General features: G+C 37.5%; 1 protein-coding gene across 1 annotated transcript in view; it reads right to left on the minus strand.

The window, feature by feature from the left end:
* Nucleotides 1-10,588: 10,588 nt before the first annotated feature.
* The window catches only part of ccdc142 (coiled-coil domain containing 142), a 59,640-nt gene continuing 45,700 nt past the window's right edge, over nt 10,589-24,528 (minus strand). Inside the window, exons 9-13 of the mRNA XM_034034541.3 lie at nt 23,662-23,811; nt 21,266-21,380; nt 20,101-20,278; nt 19,743-19,954; nt 10,589-11,757 (exon numbers count right to left, since the gene is read on the minus strand). Coding sequence (XP_033890432.1) covers nt 11,492-11,757; nt 19,743-19,954; nt 20,101-20,278; nt 21,266-21,380; nt 23,662-23,811 — 921 coding nt within the window. The 3' untranslated portion in view covers nt 10,589-11,491. The remainder of the gene's footprint in view (nt 11,758-19,742; nt 19,955-20,100; nt 20,279-21,265; nt 21,381-23,661; nt 23,812-24,528) is intronic.

A 24,528-nucleotide genomic window follows, 5' to 3' on the forward strand; every position in this document is an offset into this window, starting at 1 on the left:
GGCTCTGGTTGACCAGCAAAGGCAGATGGGAAGAGCAAAGCCGGCAGAGGATTTCCAGCAGTGGCTGGCATGAGGAAGACTTCTGGGTGCATCTGCAACTCCTGTGTCAAGCCTCCGACTGCCACTGCAGCAAAAGACACAGTGGAGGCACTGTGGCAGCAGAACTGGGAGGGTCTCTCTCTGGGCAAGCAAGACCAGCTGAGGGAGCTGCTGACGGGTTACCGGGACATTTTTGCGGCGAAAGTGGAGGACTGCAGCTGCACAAGCCTAGTCCAGCAAAGTATCAACACAGGGGATGCTATCCCATCCGCGATAGACCATGTTGTCTGTCCCTGGCGGATGCATGCCACCAGGGTAATTGAGCCATCGGCAAACCCTTGGTGTGCTGGTGAAGAAAAAGGACAGTTTTGTGTGGACCCATAAAGACTTGTAGCCCCAACCCAAAATCGACAAGGCCCTGGATTGCATAGTGGGCTTTTGTTGGTTCAGCTCCCTTGACCATTGGCCAGAGTCTGTGGCAGTTCACGGTCATGCCCTTCAGACTGTGTAATGTCCCAGTGACGTTCGAGCGACTGAAGGAGCAGGTGCTAGCCAGAGTCCTGCGGACCGCCTGCATCGTGTACATGGACGTCTTTATAGTGCAAACCGCTACGTTCCTGGACGCACTGGAGAACCTGCTGAAGCTGCACCTGGGGAAGTGCAACCTGTTCCGGAGAGAAACACACTTCCTTGGACTTGTCAATGGGACGAACGACATTGCCACAGACCCTGCCAAGGTGGCATCAGTGAAAGACTGGCCAGTCCCCAGGTCCATCACTGAGGTGTGGAACTTCCTGGGCCTGGCGTCTTACTATTGCTGTCAAAGAATTTGCGGGTAAGTTCCACCCCTGTGGTCGCAGAGTCCCAGCTTGAGCTGATGGAGGGTTAAATCCAGCGCCTGCGGGGACAGGACACCAAGCTGAATCGCTCCCATGCTCCGGTCGAACAGTATCAGGTGGGGGTGCCGCTGGAGGCCACCGCAACCCAACACCCCTCAACCGGCTGGACCGGAGTATCTCCAGCAACTCCAGGATCAGTTGGATGCCGCACACACCTGTGCCCGGGAGCACCTGTTGTCGACTGGCCAAAGACAGAAGTGGGTGTACAACACCCGCTGCCAAGGGCGCAATTTCCAGGCCAAGGACCAGGTCTGGGTATAATGCCACTGGTGAAGGGAAGGACTCTGCCCCAAACTGGTCTAACAAGTGAGCTGATCGGCTGGTGAGATTCAGAACTCATAGGAACAATGCCATTAGTGTTTATCTGAAGAAAAGAAATATATACGTGTATATATAACATTTTCCTTAGATACTGGAATTGCTATCTCTGTCTATCAAAGTCCCCCACAAGCACATGTGTGCATACAGTATAACAGCGCAGCAAACGAATTGTAATTGTTAACAGCAGTTGCTAGAGCAGACATGAAAGTGTAAAAAAAGCCTTTTCATCTTGGTAGCCAATTACTACAAGGAAGTACATTTGCTACCAGTTGACGGAGACAACACCCTAAAGTTGCAACCAGGCTACATAAACACAGTAAGCTAAACAATTCGCTACTGTCATAATCTGGTGATATTAAGTTTAAGGCAAAATTATCTTTGCAACAGTTTTTTTTACCATATCATATCTCACTTAAACTCATAGCACGTTCCCAGTGTTTTTGGAACAATTTGGTTTTATTAGACGCAGTAGTCCGTGTTCTAACAGACCTGACAGGGATTTGAGAACACAGCAGTATAAAGTTTGTTATGAGGTAATTAGTGTTTCTTAACACTCAAGCCAACACTGCAGGCAGGAGGTAGCATCATAGAACAGTCGGTCTTTCTTGAAAGCATCTGAACTTCACAACCCACACACCAGTGTTGCACTGCAGCCAACCCCAAACAAGGGGAAGCAATAACAGGGGTTGTCAAGGATCCAGGCTTTCCAAGACTTGAAATGGAAGCAGCCTGTGAGGTTTTACAGGAACGACTTCTATCTGGGCAAGCAGCTTGTGCCAAGGAAACAAAAAACAACTTTCAGGATTTTTTTTTTATTTATGGCAACTGCTGAAGCAACTAGTTGAGCAATTTTCACCAGGTTTATCAAGATCATGGCTGTATCTGGCTATGAGGACGTTGAGGTCGTGTCCTCAGTTGTTTTTTTTTGCATCATCAATGCTGATGCTCATGTAAAAAGTCTGGTAAAGTACAAAAGACTCCTTAATTTTCTCTGTTGGTTTGCTGTGTAACATAGATTGGAGGTTGAATAGTAAATATCAAGCAGTTTGACCTTGGTAATATGTCAGCTCTGGTTATTGATAGTTTTAACGTGTCTTTACGTGGAGAAAATAGCTGGAAAAAGTTGCTTCTGCTGTTGCCTCGTGCTTCATGGGCTTTCGATTAAACTTGTTGATATGCAGGGGAGGGAGGTCTATATAGGTCAGAAAAAAACGTCATAGTTATTGTTTCTTTTAGTACTGCTGAATATGAGTATCACTTCAGAGTATCACAGGGCATACGTAACCATATAATAACATGATAATAACCGGGTAGCTAGCAATGTTTTCTGCTCTTAAATGGTAACTACTAGAGAAATAAGTGTGTAATTACATGGAGATTGCTTGTACCACACTGTTAAAATGCAATAACATCAGGGAAGAAGTTGGTTTTCGCATAATTTCACAGTATTGACACAAAATTAGAAGGATTACAATGTAATTACTCTGGTATCCATGCCCTATAATTTAAAGTGCTTATGCTTGAGTTTGTAAAGGCAAAGATTTTCTACAACACACAGCACAGTTATACACAGTGCTTTTGTTTTCTTGTGGTTTTTTGGGGAGGGGGGGGGGAGGTAGCACACTTTGAAAGCTCATTGTCCTTTTTCAGGGTTGGCTTTGTGAAAAATGTTATTTTTGTCATGTGTAACAGGGGCGGCCCAGCACAATACAAGCGACTGTCTTAACCACTATACAAAAGAGCTGGGCTCGTCTGCATTTGTGGTTTTAACCAAATCTCATCTCACCGTCAGGGGACAGGATCCGGAACGGCAATTGCACATGACTATCAAGACTATGCTTGTTGTTCCTGCTAGCTATACTTCCATGATGAAGACAGCCTCGCAACAATGCAGAAATCACTATGACTATGATAAATATGTATATTGTGTCCCAGGGTAATGTCTTATGTATTGTCAGGAGACCCCCTCAGCCCCCCTGAGATGGGATTCAGGACTGGGTGATGGGACATATTAACCCTGAAAATGGAAGATCAAAATGTCAGGGAATATACTGTAGGCAGTTGAAATTATTAGGAATACTTGAAGTTCAGCACAAAACAGTAATACAAATGATACACACATAACATTCCAGAGATTAATCTCCTTTTAGTATAAAAACAAACCACTGAGACAATACACAATATCTATGAACAAGAATTTCCGGCTGGACACAGTAACAGAAAGTTCTAAAAAGAATAATAAACAATATCAAAACATAACAATGACGTCAGTTATCCAGAATGCTTACGTGCTTAATCTTGTATGCATTGTTTAGCAGCTTGTTTAAATGTCAGGTTCCTCTCAAGAAAGCTTTTTAACACTGCATGGCAGATTCCAAATGAAAGCAGTGACAGAATTGAAATTAATTTTGCCAAATGGACAATTTCAATTAGGTAGATTACAAAGTTTCTGGTTTTCTCAGCTACAATTATAATTCTCCTCTGTTTTGGAGAGAGTGTAACCAACATGGAACATTCCTCCATATGTGTTGGTCATTTCCAAAAACCTGAACTACTCTGGGAGATGAAGCGTCAAGTAATGATACAATGGATTACCAGAGATCCAAGATATAGCCTTTTAGGTCTACCCCCCAAACCATGGGTGACACAAATAGGTTGGAATCTTATAAAATTCCTCCTGAGAGCTTCTCTCAGTCGAATTGTGGCTTTCTGGAAGCCCTCTAAAAATCTGGAAAAATCCCAGTAGTTTTGCATTTGAAGCACAGCAAATTCTAAGAAAAATGATTCCATCTTCCTTAAAACAGGTTCATTGAACTCTTTGAAGCCAATTTTAACAATTTCATGTCTGCATCTTAGTCATCACGTGCACCCCTGTGGTATATCTGGTACTCCAGAGTGTATCAATAAACCTGCCCCCCTGCAACCCTTTGCCTCTCGTGAATGGAAGAAATACCACATGTCCGTCACTTCAGACTGTAATTTAAAATACTATAATCCCTCTGTATGGGCCACTGAACTGTATCCTAGTGGTACCCCCATTGGTAACCCCTGTATAAAATACTGCCCTTTAAAAAACAATACAAATAAAAACAAAGTTGCTGGTTGCATATCTATTGGCTGCCAGAGCTCTAAATACAAAATCTGAGCTGTCGATATCTAAAAAGTAGCTCATATGTAATGTACGAATAGATATCATCTTGCAATACCCAGTATCTGATACTCAGTAACTTGTGCTACGGAATGTATGGAAATGAAGAGAACAGTTGAACAGTGGAGCGTCATTCATGTGCAATTCATTCATCTAAAAAAGCAAATAACAATTTTTGAATATTAAGGTAATAACATGACTGACACACAAATGTGTCAGTCAAATGTTCAATCTTACTTGATCTTGCCAACACGACTCTGAAACAGACTTGCAAGAGGGAGATGCAGCTTTTATGTTTTACATATATTTTAGATATATGTAAAACATATATGTAAAAGGCTGTGTAGTCCAGTGGTTAATGAAAAGGGGCTTGTAACCAGGAAATCACCGGTTCAAATCCCACCTCAGCCACTGACTCATTGTGTGACCCTGAGCAAGTCACTTAACCTCCTTGTGCTCCATCTTTCGGGTGAGACGTAGTTGTAAGTGACTCTGCAGCTGATGCATAGTTCACACACCCTAGTCTCTGTAAGTTGCCTTGGATAAAGGCGTCTGCTAAATAAACAAATAATAATAATATATTTTTTTTAAAAAATGTATATATATATATATATATATATATATATATATATATATATATATATAATTTTCATAGAACATAATCAGTCGATTGAGGGACAGCCCATTTACACAGCAAGCAGAAATTGTACTAAATGTAACTAACTATACCGCCATTCACGGTTAAGAGCAATAAGGTAACCATTCAACAATAGTTGAAATCCCAAGCAGACAGTAGGCAGTCCCACAGGTACACCTGAAACAGTGCGTGTGTTATGTGGTCTTCCTTTCATTCACTAGAGGTAGGGTGTTCCAGGGGGCAGGTTTTATTGATGCACTCTGGAGTACCAGATGTACCTGGGGACCACAGCTATGCTTGTGATGACTGAGGCTTACAAGTATACAAAGTGAATCTGAACATTAGCAGCCTTAGAAAACTCTTTTTCATGCCAATACCAGGAGCGAGAAAAAAAAAAAAAAAACGTTTCTTGAGAGATGTGCCTACTGACAAGTAAATAAAGCAATAGATGCCAAAGAGCTGGCTAGCACATTAAGGCTATGTGTTAATAAACTGGGTAATGTATTAATTACATTTTAATCAGTGATAGAAAACAATTTCTCTAAAAGCACAGCTTAAATAATCTAGTAGTTAAAAAGTCCAGTTGTCTGCCTTTCAATAGTTTTTGCTACATCCCTAATTGTAGAGGTGCAGTTTTCATCTGTAAAGTGTTTTTCCCATTGGGTTATGTCTACGCAAAGGAAGTCATTGGTTTTTGAATGTGTGTGTTGCTCACTCCAGCACAAAGCTAATGCATGTATGTTTCAAAAGGTTGTCACTAAATGAAGCAAAGGTGAAAATATGAGTGATCTAGGGTTTTCCAGAAAAATGTTATTGGCATAACATTATTATTATTTGTTTATTTAGCAGACGCCTTTATCCAAGGCGACTTACAGAGACTAGGGTGTGTGAACTATGCATGAGCTGCAGAGTCACTTACAATTACGTCTCACCCGAAAGACGGAGCACAAGGAGGTTAAGTGACTTGCTCAGGGTCACACAATGAGTCAGTGGCTGAGGTGGGATTTGAACCGGGGACCTCCTGGTTATAAGCCCTTTTCTTTAACCACTGGACCACACAGCCTCCTATAAACAAAAACATAATGTGAAAAAAAGATAATCCATATTTATAGAGCAGCAGTACCCCATATTCAGTTTGATATAAAATATGATTATTTGTTTTGATGAATTAATGATCAACTTAACAAATATATGTATATATATATAATGTTACCAAAGTATGTGGTGAATCACTGAAATACAAAACACAGCCTGTCACCTATTAGTTACAGTGCCTATAGAAAGTCTACACCCCCTTTCAAAATGTTAACATTTTGTTGCCTTATAGACTAGAAATTTTGTAGAAAATTAATTAAAAATAAAAACTGAAATAGCTTGGTTGGATAAGTGTCCTCCCCCCTTGTAATAGCAATCCTAAATTAGCTCAGGTGTTTCATGTTTAAAGAGCTATTCAATCAAACAACCAGTACACAGAATCGGGGGAAACCACTGCTGTATTATCAAAAATACCATAGACTTGTAACTTAAAAACAAAACAAACACAACAGAAAAGCTGTTTTTAGGCGAGTCCTTTCTCTTTCTCGTACTGCAATAGCAGGCTGCAATTTGGGGTATTTTGTTGTAGACCCACAGGTCCACAGATACAGATTTGCAGCGTTGAAACGAGTTTAAACAGTTTATTATTTCTTAAGAGTAATTCAATGTCATTAACTACTGTATACAAAAAAGAGAACACAATAGTGCCAAGATATTTTGTGTGTGTGTGTGTGTGTGTGTGTATATATATATATATATGCACAGTCACCTCCAAAATTATTGGCACCCTTGATAAAGAAGAGCAAAAAAGACTATAAAATAAATAATACCAGTACTGAGCTATATTGTAATTTTCCAACATGTGGAATATATTTGACTTTATTAATGATTCAATGGAATCAACCAAAATTACACATTTCTCAAATTATAAATTTATTTCCAAAAAAAATAGTGTGTCACAATTATTGGCACCCTTGTTTTCAGTACTTTGTGCACCCTCCCCTTGCAAGGATAATGGCACTGAGTCTTTTTCTATAATGTTTAATGAGATTGGAGAACACATTGGGAGGGAACTTAGACCATTCCTCCATACAGAATCTTTCCAGATCCTTGATATCCTTTGGTCTGCGCTTATGGACTGCCCTCTTCAATTGAAACCACAGGTTTTCAATGGGGTTCAAGTCCGGAGACTGGCCATTGCAAAATGTTGATTTTGTGGTCAATTAACCATTTCTTTGTGGATTTTGATGTGTGCTTGGGGTCATTGTCTTGCTAGAAGATCCACTTGCAGCCAAGTTTCAGCCTTCTGGCAGAGGCAACCAGGTTTTTGGCTAAAATGTCCTGGTACTGGGTAGAGTTCATGATACCGTTGACCTTAACAAGGGCCCCAGGACCAGTGGAAGCAAAACAGCCCCATAACATCAAAGATCCACCACCATATTTTACAGTAGGTATGAGGTTCTTTTCTGCACACGCATCCTTCTTTCGACGCCAAACCCACCGCTGGTGTGTGTGGCCATCTGCGTCTCATCTGACCATAGCACCCGGTTCCAATCGAAGTGCCAATGCCGTTTAGCAAACTCCAGGCGCTTACATTTATTGGTTGCTCTCAATAAAGGCTTTTTTTCTGGCAACCCTTCCAAATAGCCTATTGGCATGGAGGTGGCATCTAATTATAGATCTGGAGACTTGGTGATCCCAAGATGCAACGAAGTTCTGTAATTCTCCAACTGTGGTCCTTGGATTTCCCTTTGCCTCCTGAACCATCTGCCTCACTGTGCGTGGGGGCAAGATACACTTGCATCCTCTACCAGGCAAGTTTACCACTGTTCCAGTGGTTTTGAACTTCTTAATTATTGCCCTAATAGTGGTAAGTGGTATATTTAGTTTTTTAGCTATTGTTTTGTACCCATTGCCTGATTTATGAAGGTCAACAACCATTTGTCTCTTTTCATTTGTGAGTTCTTTGCCTTTCCCCATGGTGATGGATGACAAATGGATTTCATATGCGTGTTACCTCATTTTTATACCCCAGTGAAACAGGAAGCCATGGAAGGCCACAATACAGTTCCTTAAGACTGAGATGAACTTAAAGAAGTAGAATGTTAATGCAGATTTAATTTTGTTTGATTTTATTTATAAGAATCTTTAGGGGTGCCAATAATTCTGACACCTATCTTTTTGAGAGAATGTTTTATTACTTGTTAATAAAAAACTTTTTTTTCTGAGCAATTGTATTAGAATAAAAGAATATGGTTTTCCCATATATTTGAGCATAAAGTATAGCTCATTACCTGTGTTGTTTATTTTATACAGCATTTAAATAAAAACTGAAATAGCTTGGTTGGATAAGTGTCCACACCACTTGTAATAGCAATCCTAAATTAACTCAGGTGTAACCAATTGCCTTCAAAATCACACACCAAGTTAAGTGGCCTCCACCTGTGTTAAATTGTAGTGATTCACTGATTTCAGGATAAATTCAGCAGTTCCTGTAGGTTCCCTCTGCTGGGTAGTGCATTTCAAAGCAAAGGTTCAACCATGAGCACCAAGGCGCTTTCAAAAGAACTCTGGGACAAAGTTGTTGAAAGGCACAGATCGGGATGGGTATAGAAAAATATCAAAGGCCTTGAATATCCCTTGGAGCACAGTTAAGACGATTATTAAGAAGTGGAAGGTGTATGGCACCACCAAGATCTTGCCTAGATCAGGCCATCCCTCCAAACTGGATGACCGAGCAAGGAGGAGACTGATCAGAGAGGCTACCAAGAGGCCAACGGCAACTTTGCAAGAGCTACAGGCTTTTATGGCCAAGACTGGTCAAAGTGTGCATGTGACAACAATATCCCAAGCACTCCACAAATCCTGCCTGTATGGTAGGGTGGCAAGAAGGAAGCCATTACTCAAGAAAGCCCACCTTGAATCCTGTTTGAAGTATGCAAAAAAACACTCAGGAGATTCTGTAGCCATGTGGCAAAAAGCTTTGTGGTCTGACGAAACTAAAATTGAACTTTTTGGCCTAAATGCAAAGCGTTAATGCAAAGGAGGGTGGAGACTTATCCAGTTATGATCTTTCAGTTTTGTATTTAATATATAACTTTTTTCCCCTTAACAGTGTGGAGTATGGTGTGTAGATAAGTGGAAAAAAATCCTCATTTTAAATGCATGAAACTCTGAGGCACTGTCACAACAAAATGTGAAAAAAAGTTCAAGGGGGTGTAGACTTTCTGTAGGCACTGTAATTCTTCTAATTTTGTGTCGGTGTTCATACATTGACATGAGACATTACATCCGCACCATTAGATGTATTAATATATATTGTTTATCATTACATATGCAACAAATGTAATGTTTTATATTTTTGCATCAAGATAAATTTCCTTTAACAAGGAAATTGCTTCATCTTTTCAATTATAGGGCACCTTTCAGTAATCCCTGTGCAGTACTATGAAGCTAATGCATTACCATTTTGAAATAGTGTCTGTATATATTAAAAAAAAAAAAAAAAAAGGTACATAGCTTTGCTTTATCAAGTTTTAATAATGCACAACTCAAGATTGAAGAACAGGACTACATTTTCACAGACCATGTTATCCTAGAAATCAATACTGAAGTGAAGCAGCTCTTACATTTTTTCTTTTGCTGGAACTGCATTAGGTAATTTCTTGCTGTCAAAATGTCAGTCAAATGTTCTGCATTTTAATGGTTCTTTTCAAAGCTGAATATTAAGACAATTACTGAAACAGTAAAACAGGTTATTGATTGAGTCACATCGTAGAGGAAAACTGGTTGCGAACTATCCCATATAAAAGGGTGGCGAAAAGCTGCCTGGTAAACGTGAAAGCCAGTATTTTCAACCCCTAATTACTTCTCTATGTTGTGTAACTTTCTGAACAGTTTTCAATGCAATCTATACAACTGCGATTAGAAACCTCCCATTCCCAATCTCTGTCTCAACCAGAAGGAAAGGTAAAATAATCTGTAGGCACGTAAAAGCTGGGTTATCATTGAAGCTCCTATTTACAACATCTCACTAACGATTATACAACTTACACAAATACACTAATACTCCTCTATTTGGTATTTTAAACAATTCCTTGGTAGCGGGCAGTGTTGTGTGATACACTGCTGTTACGGATTCTGTCTCAGAGAAATGTGTTAAAAATCATGCCTTTCTAGGAATGTAATGTAATGTGCTCAATGAGAGCCATTTTACTCTTGGTGTGGCATGTAAAGTGTGCAATCACAATTCAGAACAGGGTCTTGAAAAGATATTCAGAATAAATAAGTCTGCAAGGCTGTTGTATTTAGTTTCTTTGACTGATAATAATTGATATGACATTTTTTAAAGACAATACCGCTTCTTAAAGCTACTGTGTCATTTCTAGGTCATTGTAGTGTAATCTGAATATAACACAAAACATGATAGTATTGCTTATATAAAAGAATTTCAGGGTCTGAAAATCTATAATTTCAAGTAAACAATAATAACACACACAAAACACCACACAACTTTACATTTCTTTATGTATTGTCTTTATAAAACCAAGTTCAAATAATGTTATTGCACCTATTTGAATATAAAATACAAAAACAATATCATGACTTTTATAAATATATATTTTTTACAGATAAAACCAATTTGGCCATAAGAGTTTATACTGTATAAAAGTATATAAGAATTAAAAACACACTACTATCAACCAAAACATTATATTACATTATGTTTACTGTTCAGCAGAATAAAGTGATCTTGATCAACATTTTGAACTTAAAATTAGCACTTAAATTTAAGAATATTTTTGCCATAAGAGGAGTTCCAGATTATTAAAATCCTTTTTTTTTTTTTTTAACCTAATAGCACCTCTTTGCCTGTACAGTGAAATTTAATATAAAGTTAATACTTTAAAAGTTCAAGAAATACAGTTAATTTTATAACAAAAAGCACAAAAAAATTGAAATATAAACCCACATTTCCATCTGCCACTGGAAAGGACTTAAACGATTTGAAATCAAGATTGGGGCTCTCAATCCAGGCTTATAAACTTTTTTTTTTCAGAACGTATATTGGTTAGCCATGAAAAATGCATGAGAAATTTATATATATATATATATATATATATATATATATATATATATATATATATATATATATATATATATATAAATTGCTTGGTGGTCCGAACATTTTTGCTTGGTATCATTTTTGCTTGGTGGTCCGAACATTCAAAATCAACTTCAGACATGTGAAATGAATGAATTGTTTGCATTATCATTCTAAGTTTTTTAAACACCGTTGTATTAGAGAGGTCTCTTACCAGTTTGACACAACAGAATAGTATTCCTTTTACTTTCTGTGCATTACCTGTTGTCCATGTCACTGACTTCAAACAAAATAACAGCTGTTAATTATCACTGCTCAGAAGTTCTGGTCATGCAAGGAAACCGAAGTATTTTCCATCTGTTTCCATTGTGTATGCGAAGAGCAAGCCACTCCTGTTGCTTTACTGCCAAATATGATTCTGGGTTCCCATTGGTCATGATCTTTCCAAGAAGGTCAGTCGCCATTGAGTTTTCTGCCTGTACAATGGCATTGTTTCTGGCTGCCTGAAGATCCAGACTTTCAAGGCTGTTTAAGTTTCCACTGCCGAAGTCCCTAGTCCGGCTATTATTGGAGCCTGGAACAAAAACAAACAAACAGTGTATAAGAAAGAGCAAACTAGTCCAAGTGCTGAGCAAACTGCCTAGAAGTAGTTGCTCTGTGCATTAATGATTCAGACAATTGCTTGCATCATCAATGATGTTGAGATGACAAAGACGTGGAGTTCGGATCAGATGATTCCGACTCCACAGTCTGATTGATTACACTATCCTGTTACGCTACAATCCATATTTTGGATAAAATTTTAAAAAAAAAAAAAAACATTTTTTAGACACTACAAGAGCTTGTAATTCATGCACCATTTTCTTTGTATTGAACATTTTAATGCTATAGTGCGACTTTGGATGTTCATTTATTATTTATTTTGTGTTGTGTTTTCACACTGGACACTGCAATTTCTTGCTTACAGAGATCATGTAAAGCCCTTTATTTTAGTGGACTGAATTTCATGTGTTTATATATTTAATTAAATGTAGCGACTTTTACTCTAGTGTTTTTCACCCACAAATATGTTTTATCATGGTGTGCTTCTGCACTGTACACTGTAGCTCTAATGGTTTGTTTTGTGAAACGGTTTGAAATGACAAAGCAGTGGACATACTGCAGCAGCTTTGAATTGTATTTCACCAGTCAATAAATATGTTGACTGCACTTCTTGATTCTTTAGCATGGCTGTGTGCTGTGCTCTACCTTTGAATTTTAAGCGTGCCTAATTGTAAAAGTAATCTATCTACCTAATGTTAAAAAGACTCCCTCTGCAATAATGCCTGTAATTTGGCCCCTGCCTGAGTCAACTGACTCAGTTTGAACCAACTGCTAAATCACAATGGAGTCAGTTTATTATAAGGGTGGATAACAATATGAAAATTGTACATCGATATCGTGTACGTATTTTGATATAGTCTTCCAAAAACACAGAAAAATATAATAACATAATTGCAATATGAAACATATATACAGTACATATGTAGACGTTACCAGATATTTACATATGAAAAGCAATAACTTACTTTAAACTTAGTGGTGCTTAGCTTCACAAAATCAATGGAGAAAAACAAGGTCTTATATTCCATGCCACCTCAAAACCGAAATATTTGTATACTTCACTACGCACAGGACTAGCCAATCCGGAAGTAATTTAATCTCTGCGTATAAATGCTGACTCAAGACACCTCTAAAAGGATTAAGTACGGTGTCATGCTGAATTTTGTATTATTCTGAGATCTGTTTTGACATTTTAAAAGTACATCTCATATATAATACCGAAAGTTCACTTTTTTTTTTAAATTTGAACAGCAAAAACACATTCTGGACGGAAGAAATATATATATATATATATATATATATATATATATATATATATATATATATAATATTTAAGCTGATTTTCCTGTTTATTATGTTTGTTTTTAGTTGTGTATCCCTTTAAAAAAAAAAAAAAGATGATCATATTTCTTAATTAGTTGATGCGATACACTTTTTGAAAACAGAATATAGTTTCCAGGCCGATAAGAGGAAACAGATGAAGAACCAGGAGTAGAGCATACAAGAGAGGGTACACAAGTTGTGGATTTGTTGTTTTTCTGTATAGCTATTGAATGTTTGAAATACATTTGTTAAATCGGGTTCTTAGAAAATGAAAAAACAGCAAATCAATGGAATAAAATGGTTAAACGATACTTCAATGTGTGCTGTTTGCCTACGAGACTGACTGATTGGTATGTAGAGGGTTTGTTGTATCTTAATATAAAATAAGCTTGATTATACTGCATAATATTATCAGTATTAGCGTAAAAAGTACGTCTCTGCAAGCGTAGGTGATTTTTTTTTTTATCTCACCGATATCGCGATATAGAAATTATCGATATTTAACGATATCGCTGTCACATCAAAATACCGATATTGGTACCCATCCCTAGTTTATTACTCACCTTACTGCATTTACAATTATCAGTTTCCTTTACTCATAAACTGATGTTTTTCATTGCCGTTTAAATAATAATATTTATAAATGATCTTTTATTAATAACTTGAAATTGCCTAAAAAAACAAAACATTCACTGAGTAACGGTTATATCCTCTGTAATTGTAAATAATATTTAACCCTCAGAGTACTACGTCACGGCGAGTGCTCTACGCCACAGGACTACAGCTGTCACACGCAAATAACAGCGCTTGGGAAAGCGTAGCAAATTACTTAATTTTACACGCAAAAATATATATATATTATATGAAACCTATATATCACAAGAAACGTAAGACATTGAAGTTTTTTGTTCTTTCTGTTATTGATATATTTTTGGACCGAATATAGAAATATGTATTGGCAAAGACACCTTTGTTATACAAACGGTATTTTTATCATCAAAACATCAGTTATTTTCAAAACCAACCATGCACATAAACACTTTCAAAATACGACATATAAATCCCCAGTGTTTTTTTTTTTAATGTAAAAAACTAGATGTTTACAAACAATGAATCAAAAGATATATTCAATTTTGCAAGCAACGGATCTATCTGTACAAACAGATCGGACCCGCACAGCACAGTAAATGTACTTGCCCTTGAAAGCCTTTTCTTTTATATAATGATGGGAGACTACATTTGGGGGCTGATTCATGAAAGTGATTTACAGTATAATCGTAAATCTCGAAAAACTACTCACTTCTAAATCTTTTGTAGTCATTTTTGTATTACTTTAGTATAAATACATGTTAATTTGGATTCATATGTTGTTTTTTTCTGACTTTATGTGAACGAAAAGATACAAATTCGCCCGTTTTCTCATTGGAAATAGGTACATTTCAAAATATCACTCCTGGTCACAAAAGCAAAGTTTGTGGGGAATAATAGCCATTTTCTATACTTTTGAGGCATAAGCAATTAGGAAATAACACTTACTACCCAGGAACAAAAATTGTGTTACATAGTGTAATCGGCCCTTTAATCCTCACGCAGCACACCTCCGTGGGCCGATCATCGGCCCTGTAGTACTCTGAGGGTTAAAAATAAAATGTGGTTGTTGAAATAAAACAAAAGCTACAGTGTTAGCGGGTCTGCAGTTGGTAGTTATCACAGCACTGGTTATACTCATAGTATGGTACTTGGCTAGATTTATGGGTTTGCAGCGATCCTGAATTTTCTGAGAGTTCTCTGTTAAAACTGACTGGTGTCTGTAGCAGAAAAAAACTACTAGAAAGTGTATTTTGAGAAGTGAAAGCATGTTTAGCACGCAGGTGGTACAACAGACTAGATGCACTTCTCTGATACTGGAACTCACATTGACAGTAGATACAAATAACCCTCTTTCCATCCAATGAACCATCAGAAAGTTTTTAAAAAATAAACGTCTCATTCACAAGTCCCTCAGTGAGTGCTTTGCTACATAATGTGGTCCTGTGACAAATTTACTATATTAAAACGATGATTACATGCATTTAATCCGGACATGCACTAAAATGGTGCAGCAGGAAATGAATTACGGTATACTAAGAGGGACAAGACAGGAGTGCAATTAACGTGCGTTAAAAAAATTAATCTGCCAAAAAATTAACTGTGATTAATTGATGCTTTCCTGTCTGTACATCTGTGGCAATGTGCCCCGCCCCTGTGTGTATTTTTGTGTTTTATGGTGTATGTTGTGTGTGTTAATGTTGGTGTATTGTAGTTGATACACTGGACATAATGTGGGTAATGAGCACGAGTATTTGAAATGTTTAATTGTATTTAGGCATGGGGATTGCACTTCACTTCATGTGCATTTAAAGTAGTTAATAATATGCAAGCACGGGGTTGCACAGATTTAGTTCATGTGCTGGGATTCAAGTGAATAATTAATTGGTAATTGAATCCCAGCACAATTGTATATATACAGTACTGTGCAAAAGTTTTAGGCAGGTGTGAAAAAATGCTGTAAAGTAAGAATGCTTTCAAAAATAGACATGTTAATAGTTTATTTATCAATTAACAAAATGCAAAAGTGAGTGAACAGAAGAAAAATCTACATCAAATCAATATTTGGTGTGACCACCCTTTGCCTTCAAAACAGCATCAATTCTTCTAGGTACACTTGCACACAGTTTTTGAAGGAACTCGGCAGGTAGGTTGGCCCAAACATCTTGGAGAACTAACCACAGTTCTTCTGTGGATTTAGGCAGCCTCAGTTGCTTCTCTCTCTTCATGTAATCCCAGACAGACTCGATGATGTTGAGATCAGGGCTCTGTGGGGGCCATACCATCATTTACAGGACTCCTTCTTGTTCTTTACGCTGAAGATGGTTCTTAATGACTTTCGCTGTGTGTTTGGGGTCGTTGTCATGCTGCAGAATAAATTTGGGGCCAATCAGATGCCTCCCTGATGGTATTGCATGATGGATAAGTATCTGCCTGTACTTCTCAGCATTGAGGAGACCATTAATTCTGACCAAATCCCCAACTCCATTTGCAGAAATGCAGCCCCAAACTTGCAAGGAACCTCCACCATGCTTCACTGTTGCCTGCAGACACTCATTCGTGTACCGCTCTCCAGCCCTTCGGCGAACAAACTGCCTTCTGCTACAGCCAAATATTTCAAATTTTGACTCATCAGTCCAGAGCACCTGCTGCCATTTTTCTGCACCCCAGTTCCTGTGTTTTCGTGCATAGTTGAGTCGCTTGGCCTTGTTTCCACGTCGGAGGTATGGCTTTTTGGCCGCAAGCCGCAAGGCCACTTCTGACCAGACTTCTCCGGACAGTAGATGGGTGTACCAGGGTCCCACTGTTTTCTGCCAATTCTGAGCTGATGGCACTGCTGGACATCTTCCGATTGCGAAGGGAAGTAAGTATGATGTGTCTTTCATCTGCTGCAGTAAGTTTCCTTGGCCGACCACTGCGTCTACGGTCCTCAATGTTGCCCGTTTCTTTGTGCTTCTTCAAAAGAGCTTGGAAAGCACATCTGGAAACCCCTGTCTGCCTTGAAATTTCTGCCTGGGAGAGACCTTGCTGATGCAGTATAACTACCTTGTGTCTTGTTGCTGTGCTCAGTCTTGCCATGGTGTATGACTTTTGACAGTAACCTGTCTTCAGCAACCTCACCTTGTTAGCTGAGTTTGGCTGTTCCTCACCCAGTTTTATTCCTCCTACACAGCTGTTTCTGTGTTTCAGTTAATGATGTGTTTCAACCTACATATTGAATTGATGATCATTAGCACCTGTTTGGTATAATTGTTTAATCATACACCTGACTATATGCCTACAAAATCCCTGACTTTGTGCAAGTGTACCTAGAAGAATTGATGCTGTTTTGAAGGCAAAGGGTGGTCACACCAAATATGGATTTGATTTAAGATTTTTCTTCTGTTCACTCACTTTGCAATTAGTTAATTGATAAATATAATCTATTAACATGTCTATTTTTGAAAGCATTCTTACTTTACAGCATTTTTTCACACCTGCCTAAAACTTTTGCACAGTACTGTAGATGCACGTTTCACTCACTCAGGGTTGTGTGTTCAGTGAGTGGAGAACGGGTGTGGAGAAGGAGTAAATAAAAGTAAAATAAAAGTAAATATAAGTTATTTGTACTCACCGTGTTTGTTTGTCTGTTAGTTCATCGTTTGTTTAAGTGTTAGTCCGTTTTGTTTGTCTGTTTATTTTGGCCGCAAGTGCTGTGTCCTGTTTTCTATTTCAAACTTTTTTTTTTTTTTTTACAATAAACATAAATGTGACCACAAAAATACAGCTATTATTGTATGCAAAAAGCAACTTTTTCATAAAATGTATTATACCTCTGTGATGGGGTGCCAGCTCGCTCCTATAATTTGTGTTTATTATTGTTATTTTTACTGTTGTTTTTCTTAGAATTATTGTTTGTTTTGGATTGGCAGGGAGGGGGTTAAATTCCTCCCTGTAAAATACATGTGAGAATGTGGCTGGAGCCTTAAGTGTTTAATTGTTAATTATTAGTTAATTGGGCTCCAGCCACAGACTATAAAAGGCAGGTGAAACCCTTTGTGTGGGAGGTTTTTGGGTGAGTTTGTTTGTTGCTGTGCTGTGCTGTTTAGTTTTTTTGAGAAAGAAACTGTAGTGAAGGCTAATGCCCAGCCTACATTTCTGTATTTTGTTTAAACCTTTTGTTTGGGCCCTTGTGCCTATTTATTTGATTATTTTTGTTTAATAAAGATCATTATTTTGCCCCTTCCACTGTCTCTGAGCCTCAAACCTCTGTCATCCTGCCACAACCTCCATCATCCTTAGTCCCCAAAATCCTTATGTTTGATGTAATATTTTAGAGACTTTTAAGCTGCTCTGTTTGCCTATGTCTTTGTGCAGATTGTTTTAGTAGTTTTGGAGGTATTATGTGCTCTAGGCTGACACCAGGCAACTTTGACTTTTCCCACTTCAAATTATGCAGCCCATGGTCAATAGCACTCACCCTGATTTCATGTGCCCAGTATGTCACCAAAGAATGAGATACCCTGGCAAAAGTATATATTTTACGAATCTGCACAAAATAAGGATTTTAGAAATAGGTAACACAACATCTCCTTTCAATGGTTTGTTACCCATAATCCTTCTGGAGACCAAGGTAATGTTGCCGCATGAAATAATGACAAGTGTCTTTTACTACCTTTGGTTACGTTTGCTTTTTTTGAAGGTTTATTATTCAGTCCTTGCAGTACTCAAAAAACACTCCTCCAAACAGAGGCCTGGCTGAGAGGCACACCGTGGACAGTAGTACCGTGTATCCCTCCGTATGCTCTTGCAGGAACATACACGGCACCTTTTTTGAGGACAGGCATTTCTCCCGGACTGTGGCAGCGTTTGAATAAAATACCGTTAACCAAGCCTTGCCACAGTTTCTGATCTTTCAGTCTCTGGTATCCTTGTGTATCGAACAAAAGAATGGAAATGTGAACTGAAGCTCTGATGCCTTACTTGGGTACAATGAGATCTGAACCATGTACATGCCTAGCTTCTTATACCATGCCGTGGTCTTCCTTGCAGCATTGTACAGCTCCAGCATCTGGACTGACCTATTCACGCCTCCCATGTATTTGTTGCAATTTTTTTTTTTTTTTTTTGAAGGGAGAAAAAATATATATATCCTGATAAAATTGTCAATTATATGTGAATTACTATTAAAAAAATACAGATGGGGGACAGTAGACAAATAAAATTAGATCAAATAGAATATCTATTTTTTGAAGGGAGAAAAAATTGTCATGATAAAATTGTCAATTTATGTGAATTCTTATTAAAAAAAAAATGGGGGACGGTAGACAAATAAAATTAGTTCAAATATAAAATTATAAAAAATTTAAGTAAAAAAATTATATATTTCACATAACTGGATCAATTGAAAATTAGCTGAACTTGTTTCTTCTAACACCAGCTCAACCAGACTCAACGCAGTTTAGTACAGGAACTAACAAAAAAAAACATGTGGTTCCTTTGAGCTCCTGATCGCAGGCCTCAAACGTCACTGGAGAAAAACATTATTAAGCCAAATGGTAATCTTTGACCACGTGTATCAAGTGTCTCCTCACACCCGTGAGAAGTTTCAATAATGTCGACATGACAAGCTCAAAAGTAGGAGGGTCTTTCTGTATCGTCACATCAATAAGAGAAATGCAGGTGTGTCACTTCAAAGCTAATTCCATGAAACACAAGCTGGTAACACAGCTCCTAATCAAAGGAGAACTTTGTTGTTATCGATCCTCATTGCAGGGAAACAAAAGTTACACAGATTGTTTTGAACATGCTCTGGATGCATCATAGCGCTGGCCAGCACCAGCATTCAAGCAGGCTGTAAATTAGGTCCAACACAAAGTTATTTTATCGCTGTAACATAATGAAATTAGAACCACCGACCACATATCTGTAATGTATTAATAATTGCACCAAAGTGTGTCTACCTTACAAGTTTTTTAAGGGTATTACGTACAGTATATCTTTATTACTATGTATTTTACAGAAAACTTCAGTGATCTAATCACAGTAATGGTTTGTAGCACTTACAGCATCTCCTGAATGGTTCCCAGGTGCGTGAAGGTATGAAGGCCTTGCTGGTTGGCTGCTGAAGTAGGCAAATGATGGCGTTGTCAACCTGATGAAAAACTCTCATGGATAGGAGCCTCTGCCTGATCTCCTCGGATAAGCTGTATTTCTCCGATTTAATTAAATCCCTCACCATGTCGAAATCCTGCTTCAACTGTAAGGCACCCTGAATGCTGGAGCACAATACAGATTAGCATGAACGTGTGTTTTTCAAGTAACTAATGTATTACATATTGAATGTTTGAAAAAAAAAAAAAAATCTAAGTATATAAAAAGAATATAAAATAGAAGAATTACTTCTTGATAACAAAGAAAATACCTGAATTTGATCTTTTGCTTCAATATATGGTCCATCCAGGCTTCCATGAAAGCAGTCATAGCCTCTGTTAGTGCTGGGATCCTGCTGTCATCAGGCAGCGGCTGGATTCCTTCCAACACCAGACCAATCACGCTCTGCGCAGCTGAGGCAGCATACTCACTGGGGCTGTTTGGCAGCTCTACAATGCACATGAAAACAGAAGTACGTCAGGATCGTTTGTGTTCTTCAGCCATGCCAACCTCACATGTTGTTGACTTGTTGATATTTGCTATACTTTTACCAAACAAATCCTACAAGATATGATTTCTCTTGTCTGCGTTCTATGGGTTTCCTTATAATCCAGACTATACTGCAAACAGCAACTGAAAACTTTGCACCTGCTACTCCATGTGTTTAAGAGATTGAAGCTAGGTAAATAAACCAATAAAAATGTAATGTTATAATTCATTGTTTATTTTCATATTTCAATTTAGAAGAAAACAATGGGAGAATTCTATAATTTAAATTCTGAAACATGCCTTTTGCTTCCCTTGAATATGACACTAAATAATGAATTACAAACATATTAACTGGTTTGTTAACTTAACCTTTACTCTGTTTAAGGAGTTAAACACAACAATAAAACTTAGACATTTAAATATAAAAAACGACATTTCCCAGAGCTTGATGTACCTTTCCTTTCTGGGATGACAGATAATACATAACAAGCCAACGCCTATATGATGGATCATATGCTGGCAAATGTCAACTTATTAATTGGGAAATTTTAGAGCTGCTGGTAATTACAACCTTGCCAATAATGAAAAGGAAGCAATACAAAAATAAAATAAATAAATAAGCCATGATGAAAGAAAATGTGAACCTTGATTATTAAGTTGTATGACATTGCTGAGAATATACTGGGGTATATCATTTATACAATAATGGGGCAGAGATCTAGCCATCTGTACACGCTGATCATGCTCAAGTTGCAACAGGAGTATATCATGGAAATCTTCATGTGAACCACTTTATAATTATTCCAACAGAAGCTTGTCATTCAGTTTTATTATTTATTGCACATTCAAATGCCTAAGGCAAACAATCTAGTAATAACTAACAACTTGGAAATCATTTCTAATGACAATAAAAGTGTAATCTTCTACTAGTTGTCAAATAGTTGTACCTGTTTTGCAATTTACCCTCCAGTGTTTGCCCACAGGCATTGTTTGCTCAAATATTTCCTCTGCCATCTTTTTGCAATCCATAGAAAATATCTTTAGAACGTTCTCTGAGAATGCCTTAAAATAGAAGAGGAATGGAAAAAGTGAACCTTACAATAAACAGTATATTACTAAAGCAATGGATAACCTAGGTTTATTGGTACACAGTAACAGACTGAAATGGCATATTCCACATTAAAATATTTAAAAATTGAACTTGAACAAGGTTTTTTTTTTTATTTATTATTTTTTTTTTTTTTTATGTACACAAAGCATAACTAAAAGGGGATGCTTAAAATGCTATTTGCATTTCACACTGAAAAATAACCAATAGAAGGATCTTGGTCAGTTTATCACTTTTCATTACAATATGCCAAACACAAAAAAATGAGGCTTATGAACTGTAACTTCAATTCATTTTTATAATATTAACTCTGTTTTGAGTGGAGTTATCTTTCCTTATACACACACACACACGTGTATATGTAAGGTATACACCACGACGGGCTGTGCGGTTCCCATGATATATACCACGCCTGAGGTGCAGATAAGGCCCGAGGCGTAAGCCAAAGGCCTGTAACCACCCCAGAAGTGCTATATATCATCGGAACCGCATGTCCTGAAGTGGTTTATGCCGCTTACAAAACGGCTACCTGTCATTTGGGGGAAGAAAATTAAAAATGTGTTTTAATTAATTATTTAAGACAAAACCAGAAACGTTCATTATGTATACACCTGCAGTGTAATAGTCCCAAATGTAATGTAATGTAATTTATTGTTCACTTTGTAAAAATAAATTGCACATGTCCATTTATTGTGAATTTCTGCATCGAAAGTGGCATCTCACTAGAAACTAGTGAAACGACTTACACTTTTTAGTGTAAGCCACTAAAGTTTAAGTTCACTCTCCAGAAGAGCCGACCGGGTTCACGAAGTCTACAAACAACGTCCAAGACGAGATTGCTTTGTTCAGTTACTTGGTTTATCCAATAACCTGTAAATAATTCAAAACAAGGAACACACCTGATTGTACTTTGACATTACTCCATCATTACTCCATCCATTCACAGAAAGTCAACAGTAGATGTTTTACATTGTACTGCAGTCCAGAGTTAAACTCCATGTTTTTTTTTCAGTCATTGCAGTGTTCTGCTTAGCATTTAGTATGTCTTTATATCCAACATAAAGCTAAATTAGCATTCTAATTTCAATGTTACTAAAGTTAGGCTTCCTTTTTAACACTTGCTACATCCATTTGTTTACAAATTTCAAGATAGCTGGTGCCGTGCTCCCGGAAGCTGTTTCACGACTGCCTAGCAACAGCGGCTGTGTGCAGTCATTACAGGGGAACCCAAGCGTTAACATTAGCTGAAAACAAGGCAACACAATTGGCAACAATTTCAAACAGAATACATTTACTGTAGAATTTTGCTGTTACAAGCATTGCATGATTAAATTAGGGTCATTATGTTTAATATGCCAAACTGGTTCACATGAACGCGCAGGGTTTAACACTTGTCAAGCGTCAGCATTTAAAAAGAAAAAAAAAAGAAAAGAAAGACGCATCTGCTTTTCTGTACTTGAATATGTAAAATGCTATTCTAATAGTTTTTTTATTTTTGTGTAATCATGTACTCAACTACACTGACCTACCCCTTATTATATATATATATATATTATTATATATATATTAGCTCTGAGCTAAAATATATATATATATATATATATATATATATATATATATATATATATATATATATATATATATATACACACAAAATATCTTGGCACTAGTCAGTTAAGCCTTCACACTGACTTGCAAAAAGTACTATTGTGTTCTCTTTTTTGTATACAGTAGTTAATGACATTGAATTACTCTTAAGAAATAATAAACTGTTTAAACTCGTTTCAACGCTGCAAATCTGTATCTGTGGACCTGTGGGTCTACAACAAAATACCCCAATTTGCAGCCTGCTATTGCAGTACGAGAAAGAGAAAGGACTCGCCTAAAAACAGCTTTTCTGTTGTGTTTGTTTTGTTTTTAAGTTACAAATCTATGGTATTTTTGATAATACAGCAGTGGGTCCAGGGGGTTTCCCCCAATTCTGTGTACTGGTTGTTTGATTGAATAGCTCTTTAAAACATGAAACTACAGGTCATACAGCTGCTTCGGGTCCTACAGGGAACCAGAAAGTCAAATGGGATTCAATTCGACCCACTGCGTAATTACTCTCTTGCCCTCTCCTCTGATCCCTAGAGCACACAGACTTTCAAAAGACATTGAATTAAAGGTCACTGCCACAGAACACCAGGCCTAAGACGTTAATGTAAATGTTAAATGAAGAAGATTACTTCTTACCTGCATATTAGCTGCAGCTTCTATGACCTGTGTTGCCAGTGCTTTTTCTTGCTGTTGTATTAATGCATCATGGAGTGCTGGACTACTCCTTTCTTCCATGTTCAAGGCTTCTACAAGTAGTATAAGTCTCTCCACTTCTGCTTTTAAAAGCTATAAACAAAGCAATTAGCATATAATTAGCTATCACTATATTACATTATAGATATAGACAGAGATAGATAGAGAGAGATGGAGAGATAGACAGACAGACAGACAGACAGAGTAGATGCGTAGATGGAGGCTGTGTGGTCCAGTGGTTAAAGAAAAGGGCTTGTAACCAGGAGGTCCCCGGTTCAAATCCCACCTCAGCCACTGACTCATTGTGTGACCCTGAGCAAGTCACTTAACCTCCTTGTGCTCTGTCTTTCGGGTGAGACGTAATTGTAAGTGACTCTGCAGCTGATGCATAGTTCACACACCCTAGTCTCTGTAAGTCGCCTTGGATAAAGGCGTCTGCTAAATAATAATAATAATAATAATAATAATAATAATAATAACAACCTCTTGGTTCCCAGCAAAAAATTGTCATTAACCGAAAGTTGCCAATAAGTGAAAAGCCCCCGTTTAGTGTATTTATATGGAACAACGAAGCTGTAGTTGTACAAATATGGCACTGAAATACATGTTTTAAAAGTTAGTGTTAAAAAATGAACATGAGAAACACGAAATAACCAAACATAGAACTGTTTACTTCACACGTGTGTAAAACAAAAACAAACCAACCAAAAGAAAAAGGGAGTAGGCTTAAATAGCACTACACAACTATGTACTACAATTGTCCTTACAATGAGTAAAGCAAGCTTAAAAAATATGTGTTATATTTAGAAT

The sequence above is a fragment of the Acipenser ruthenus genome, chromosome 1 (genome assembly GCF_902713425.1).
Source record: "Acipenser ruthenus chromosome 1, fAciRut3.2 maternal haplotype, whole genome shotgun sequence".
In the NCBI taxonomy this organism is placed as follows: domain Eukaryota; kingdom Metazoa; phylum Chordata; class Actinopteri; order Acipenseriformes; family Acipenseridae; genus Acipenser; species Acipenser ruthenus.